General features: G+C 34.9%; 1 protein-coding gene across 1 annotated transcript; it reads right to left on the reverse strand.

Annotated features, from left to right (window-relative positions):
* Window positions 1–586: 586 nt before the first annotated feature.
* Window positions 587–2802, reverse strand: LOC131048538 (non-specific phospholipase C2). Its single transcript, XM_057982516.2, has 3 exons — window positions 1530–2802; window positions 1261–1437; window positions 587–1180 (listed from the first exon to the last, which is right to left on the reverse strand). Exons 1-3 carry the CDS (start codon window positions 2620–2622, stop codon window positions 873–875), a joined length of 1578 nt encoding a protein of 525 aa, XP_057838499.2. The 5' UTR covers window positions 2623–2802; the 3' UTR covers window positions 587–872.
* Window positions 2803–6944: the final 4142 nt, after the last annotated feature.

A 6944-nucleotide genomic window follows, 5' to 3' on the forward strand; every position in this document is an offset into this window, starting at 1 on the left:
ATGGATTCAAAACATTGATGATAAAAATTGACTCACACAATCGAATCTAGAAGCAACTATCATCCATATTACTCTGGAAAGCAAATTTACTCTGGAAAGTAAATTTATCTTTATCCTATAAAGAAAGACAACTATCATAGCCCTAAAGTTATAGTCTACATTATTGGTAGAAGACAAGAAAGAGGATGACATTGGTAGAAGACAAGAAAGAGGATGACAACTCTAAATCTTCCAAAATAGTATAATGATAAATTAGTTTACATTGTGATGTGATGTGTGATGTATTTAGTGAGTGTCGTTAGTGATTGTAGTTTACATTGTGATGTGATGTATTTAGTGAGTGTGGTTAGTGATTGGTAATAACCATGCGATTTATAAATTAAAGTATTTTACACTTATCGAAAAGTTACCACCAATGGTTAAAAAAGAAAGACTGTCAGGAGGTCCTCATGACCAGCTAAACTGTAAAAAGCTTAGAGCGTGTCGGGATAACAAAACGCTCCTGCTACTATCACGTCCATGTTACTATGGGAAATAAATTTATCTTTTATCTTCACTATGCTGCTGGAAAGAGTGAACAACTGTGTAAATGCAAATAGTAAACTTTTTCATTTTGTTATAACTTATAATGCAAATAGTTAATTCTATATCTCCCTATCCTTTTTCTCCAATGGAATAAACTTTTAACACAACTAGCACCTAATGCCCATTGCACTTCCTTTATTTACAAACACAATGAAAACATGTGGCAGTCCACTTTAGCCTTTACACAAAATGGAAGAGACGAGATGTTCCAACGTTGCTTTCTAATGTCTTTGAAAATACAGGATGATGATGGGGACATGTGTGCTTTCAAGCTGTACATGTTGAAACTATGGCGGTGATGATTTTGCAGAGGGCCGAGTGGTAAGCGAAGGTCGCATCTTCACAATTTCATCATCAGGAGCGCCAAGCTTCTTGGCCAGTCGGCTTGCTTCAAAGAATCGTTTCACAGAATCCTGAATGTACTTGTTACCTTCTCTAACAGTCATGTTCTTTCCTAGTTCTTCTGGGTAGCTTCTCAGAGTGAAATCCCCATTCAATACAGCAGCCAGCTGCAAAAGTTCCTGCTGAAATTCACTAAGCTTCGCATCCTCATTTGCTCCACCCGGTCGTATCTTTGGAGCATCAGGCAGCGTAACTGCGAGAAACCAAAGTAGTACTAAGAATCGAATGCAGTTAACTTATGATGCTGGAAGACGAATTTTGGCAGGATTTTACCTGGGCAATCAGTTCTGGGTGCAGTTCTGCTCTGTATAACGCTGTCAAAAGTTCCAGCCCATGCATCTCTCTTGGTCAAGAAACCCGATTGCAGATTGAACATCTTCTTCACAGTCGCAGGAATTGATGAATGCTCATACTGCGAAGATGGGGAAGGTCCAGAGGGGCCGTGAACCACTGTAAAATACACAACAAGTAAGTATGAAATCAAATGAATAAACAATGACATGGGGGGAACTGGAAGAGAATTAAAGCTTTTAAATCATCACCTGTTCCTTTGTTGATCCAGGGGGAGATGGCAAGCGTGGGGACTCGTACCCCTAACCTGTCGAATTTGAAGAAATAGGGGTCAGGACCAACAATATCATCCGGTGAGGGAACATTCTGCACAGGTGTGGGAACATGATCAAAGAAGCCGCCATGCTCATCATATGTTATCAGTAACAAGGTCTGGTTCCACTGGGGACTAGATCGCAGGGTCTCGTACACCTCCTTTACAAATTTCTGCCCCTCTGCCACATCATGAGAAGGATGGTCATCATTTGCAGGCAAGAGATTTGTGTCCAAGTATCTCTGCTCCACTACCACATAATTGGGGAGACCCCCCTGTTTTGCGTGAAGCTTGAATTCCACATCATAATCGTGGAATTTGGTCACATACTTGAGCTTCCTGAGATTTTTGTAGAACAGAGTGGCCGGAATGTTCTGGTAATAGATCCCAAAGGAAAGCCCCGATTCATCTATGGAGTCGAAGATGGTTTTCTGCGGGTACCCTTCAGCCAAGAGCTTGGCTACATTGCTGGTCGCTCCATGGGAAGTTGCAGAATGGACATAGAGCCTGTTGGGCTGTGTAGAAGATGGGACAGAAGCAAACCATCTGTCATAGACTGCAAATTCGCTCACAAGAGTATTGTAGACCGGGACTACTGCAGGGCGGAAGCCATTCATGACTGTGTGAGACATGTTGGGTCCCATGGAGTTGGCCTGCAGAACAAATCCATTCATGGGTGGGGGATTTGCAGAGGTGTCACTGGAGCCGAAGATTTGTTCCCTTATGGCTCCAAACGAATGCCCCGGATCTGGATCCACATACTCTGCATCCTCCTTGAAGAAGACCTTTTCGGATTTGGGGTCCCCTGGAGACACAGGATTCCATTCCTGCCCAGTTACGCCGTCGATTTTTGGGTTGGACTGTTTCATCCATCCCACCATGTGGTCGAAGGATCGATTCTCCATCACTAGAATTACTATGGTCTTGATTGGGCCATTAATGCTGCTCTTGGCTGCCTCTCCGCTTGTGAGCAGAAACAGGGCTGCTAGAAACGCCATTGATGGCCACCTGGAGTCTGGCTTCTTCTTCATCTTTAGCTGGGTAAGTACAATGTGGGTTTAATGGAGGCGAAAGAGTATGTGGTTCTGGTCTGTCAGATAAAGCGTGTGCGTGTGATAAGCTGTTGAGCGGGCCACTATGAAACTGGTGGCAGTTGGCCACTATCTGCATGCACCGCAATTGAGTTTTATTCGTATGGTATCATTCCTTTATATTCCCTTCCGTCTCCTTTTTTTTTTAATATTTATCTTTTTAAAACAATAATATTAATTATCAGTTTAAGATATTTTTAAATATAATTGTGTAAAATCACATCAAAATAGAATGTGATCTCAAACATTGATAAAAAAAACTAATAAAATATAGGGAAGGGTTTTGAATCACATTGAAATAGAATGTGATTTCAAACATTGATGTAAAAGCTATTACAATTTGGAAAAGATTTTGGATCACATTGAAATAGGATGTGATCCCAAACATTGATGGAAAAGCTAATACAATTAGAATAGCCATTATAGTTAATTTTGTACATCTTAAGCTCTTAAACATAACATCTAATTTTAAACTTTTTGGTTGCCTTCGAGCGCTTATAACTATTGTTTTGACTTTTCGGTAGTTACGACGAACGTGTCAAAAAGTGCTAATGTTGAGTTGACATCTGATACATATCCCCTATTGCCCTTTCGCTTTGACCACCACAAAATTTGCACAATTGATCCAAAACTTATACACAAATGCCCCAATAATCATGCACTATTGATACCAATAAAGTTGCACAATTAGTCTAATTACTAACTTTTTAAACACATATTGGTATATTAATGGACAACTATTGACCCATTATATGATTTTTTAAGTGGGCTTTTAATTAGCCAAATCCAATGAATGGTAAGTCTAGAAATATCTTACATTAATTTTGATGGATGATAGAAATCTAATATCTTTAATATTTATTGTCTTTGAAACTTGATCAACTATATATATATATAATTAATAGGCAATTACAAATCAAAATTCTTAATCATACAAAATAAACAAAATATTACATATCTTTATTACAAATCAATTTTATGAATTGCATGAGAATTCAATTTTTTAACAATTATCTATCAAACTCTTATCTATACAAAACAAAATGTTACATAATTCTATTACAAATCAATTTTTAGTTGACATCCCATACATATTCTTTATTGTCCTATTAATTGTTCACTTTGACCAACACAAAATTTGCACGATTGATCCAATACTTTGTACATGTGGAGCTATTGGTATCAATAAAGTCATACAATCGATCTAATTATTGACCTTTTTTTTTGGTATACTAATGGACAGCTATTTGTCCGCTAGATGATTTTTTAGTGGGCTTTTAAATAGCAAAATCTAATGAATAGTAATTAGAACATGGGTGATAATTGGGCCCCTTCCCTTAAATTCAAAAATATCTTACATTAATTTTGACGGGCTATAGAAATCTAATGTCTTTAATATTTATTGTCTTCTAAAACTTGATCAATTATATATATAATTAATAGGTGATCACACATCAAAACTCTTAATCAAACAAAATATTATTACATACTTATATTACAAATCTGTTTTATGTAATATATAACAAATTATTTTTCTTACAATCACCTATCAAAAACTCTTAATCATACAAAATTAACAAAATGTTATATAATTCCATTACAAATCAACTGAATGATCCATCAGAGTTTTTTAACAATTACCTATCAGATATTAAAGACATTCTATTTTTTTTATTTACAATATTATATATATAAATTTCAATTTCATTAAGAGTATGATATTTGCGATGTTTAAGTTTGAGGATAACAACTTTCAATGGTATGAGAGAGTGTGTATCTTTTGAAATATCATTCTAGTATGAACACTACAAATATATGGTGGGCTGTCATTCATCTTATCGTTGTTGTTAAGTTGGACACGTAATGATGCCCGTGATGAAGGAACAGCGATACAACTTTGTCATATATGACGACAAATATCTGCATTTATTAGGAATAGACATGAGGGCTTTTAGTTATGGAAGCAACTAGAAGGCGGTAGGAGTTTTTTAAGTGTTTTCATGAAAAGGAGATGGGAAGCTAGGTATGTTTTACAAGCATGTATATTTGTTTTTTTTAAGTGTGTAAGAATAAGATTTTGGGATTTTTGGGAGACTTGAGAATGCAAGGAAAGAACTAAATGTTAGACCCCCCAACAATGAAAGAATTCAATCCTCCATTGCAGCTAAGAAGATTGGATCAATATAAAGGACAAGGTGTCAAAATTAGCGTTAGATTGCATTATATCCGATATATCAGATGAACAAGGGCTTCATACAGATCCTGCTGAAATCATTGTGTTGTTCCAAAAAAATTATGAAAAATTGTTCAAAGAAGAGACCAATTGGCCGGATATTTAACAAGCCTTGGAATATCATGTTAAAGATTTTATTCTTAATAGGATTGATCAAGGCTACAACAAATTTTTAGATCACATTCTGTCTCTAGAAGAATTGGACCATGCTCTTTTTCTATGAAATACAATAAAAGCGTGGGATTTGATGGTCTTTGAACTAAATTTTATCAAGCCACACGGAAACATATTAGAGATGATTTTTATATGCTTTACTTGAAGCTTTTCAAAATGGTTCCTTAGGTCCATTTATCAACAAAGGTTTAATCAAATTTATTCCTAAAGGGAAGAATGGAGATTCTATTGTTGGTTGGTGTCCAATTACCTTACTAAATACTTCCTATAAAATTGTTGCCAAGGCTTTGGGTATTAGAATCAAACTTGTTGTTTAGGGAATTGTGAGAGCTGAAAAAATTGGATTCTTAAAAGGTGGATTTATTCTTGACAATTTAATGTTGGCTTGGGAAACTTTAGAATGGGCTCAACACTATGGTCAAAATGCTTTGTTGGTCAAATTAGACTTTGACAAAGCATATGATAGAATCCATTGGGGTTTTATTCTCAAAATGCTTCAATGGTTGGGTTTTGGACCTAAAATTCAGTCATGATAAAATGTTGTTCCAAGATGCAAATATGCTCAGTTGCTTATAAACAAATCCTTATCAGATCCATTTAATTTGCAACGTAAGAGAGCTCAAGAGTACTCCTAAGCTATCTTACATTCTAATGATGGATCAAAGAGAGTGATCTGAAATCTTGATGCAAATAAAAAACACACAATCGTAATCCATAAACAACACACAACAACTTGATGGATTGTGGAAAATTGATATCACTAAGATAGAATGTAATAAATTATATAATAGAAAAAAAATACACTTCAAATAATCATAACCAATTATTCTATCAAAATGATCAAATTAAAAATATCATAAAATTCTCGATTAGCCCTTGGTTTTCTAGTGAAGTTGAATGGTTCTTAATGAGTCCATTAGTGATCAATTCTTATTGAGTGCAAGGCTCCGATATCATAAGGGATGAGACCGGGATCGTGCCCTGGACGAACTTGGCAGAATCGATATCCCTCAGTCCTTGGCTTTTAGTCAAAGAAATATCAACCTAAAACTCATGCTCCTGTGTCGAATAACTAAAGCAACTTTATGAATGCAAAATCCTTCGTCAAAAAAATATACCATAAAACTTAATTTTTATAATTTTAATATAACTTTAATTATCAAGATAGATGGAATAATATGATGACAAATTAGAGTGCCATGAGATATCAAAGTTTGAACCTTTGTCATCACCTGCCACATGACTCCCTCTCTAATCCTCATTGTACCTATTTTCCTTCTTATTCCAATTAAAAACAATTTTTTCTTTAAAATTATGGACAAAGAGGACACAGGTATGAATACATTCTAAACTTCGTAGACGACACCTTGGAACCCTACAATTTGGAATAAAATGTGCACAGGAAGTCAAATAATATGATAGCGCCTTCAAATTTGGAATATTATTATTGTTTGTTTGTTTATAGTGGGCGATAAATTGAATGAGATGTGAGACAACTCATTTTGTCTTGTGAAGTCCATCCAATTATTATAGGCTGTCGGTGATCATCATTGAAGTTCATGAGAGACACTCAAAATAATTATAAAATTGTTAAATAATATTTAAAGATGTTATTGAATGGTTGAGATAGGTTAATAATTATAGTTTTGTTAGCATATTGTTTTTATAATTTATGTTTTTGATATGATATTTAAATGTTTATGATTGTGGTTTATATAGATGTTGGTTTTTTTCAAAATTATTTAAACATGTGGAAAGATATCAAATAATATGATAGCGCCTTCAAATTTGGAATATTATTATTGTTTGTTTGTTTATAGTGGGCGATAAATTGAATGAGATGTGAGACAACTCA

The sequence above is a fragment of the Cryptomeria japonica genome, chromosome 9 (genome assembly GCF_030272615.1).
Source record: "Cryptomeria japonica chromosome 9, Sugi_1.0, whole genome shotgun sequence".
Taxonomy (NCBI): Eukaryota; Viridiplantae; Streptophyta; class Pinopsida; order Cupressales; family Cupressaceae; genus Cryptomeria; species Cryptomeria japonica.

Excerpts from the sequence above, each read along its gene's own strand:
- LOC131048538 (XM_057982516.2), bottom strand. The coding sequence starts at position 2,622 with ATGAAGAAGAAGCCAGACTCCAGGTGGCCATCAATGGCGTTTCTAGCA. Across the intron at positions 1,438-1,529 it reads CTGGATCAACAAAGGAACAG|TGGTTCACGGCCCCTCTGGA; the intron begins GTGATGATTTAA and ends TGTATTTTACAG. Across the intron at positions 1,181-1,260 it reads ACCCAGAACTGATTGCCCAG|TTACGCTGCCTGATGCTCCA; the intron begins GTAAAATCCTGC and ends GGTTTCTCGCAG.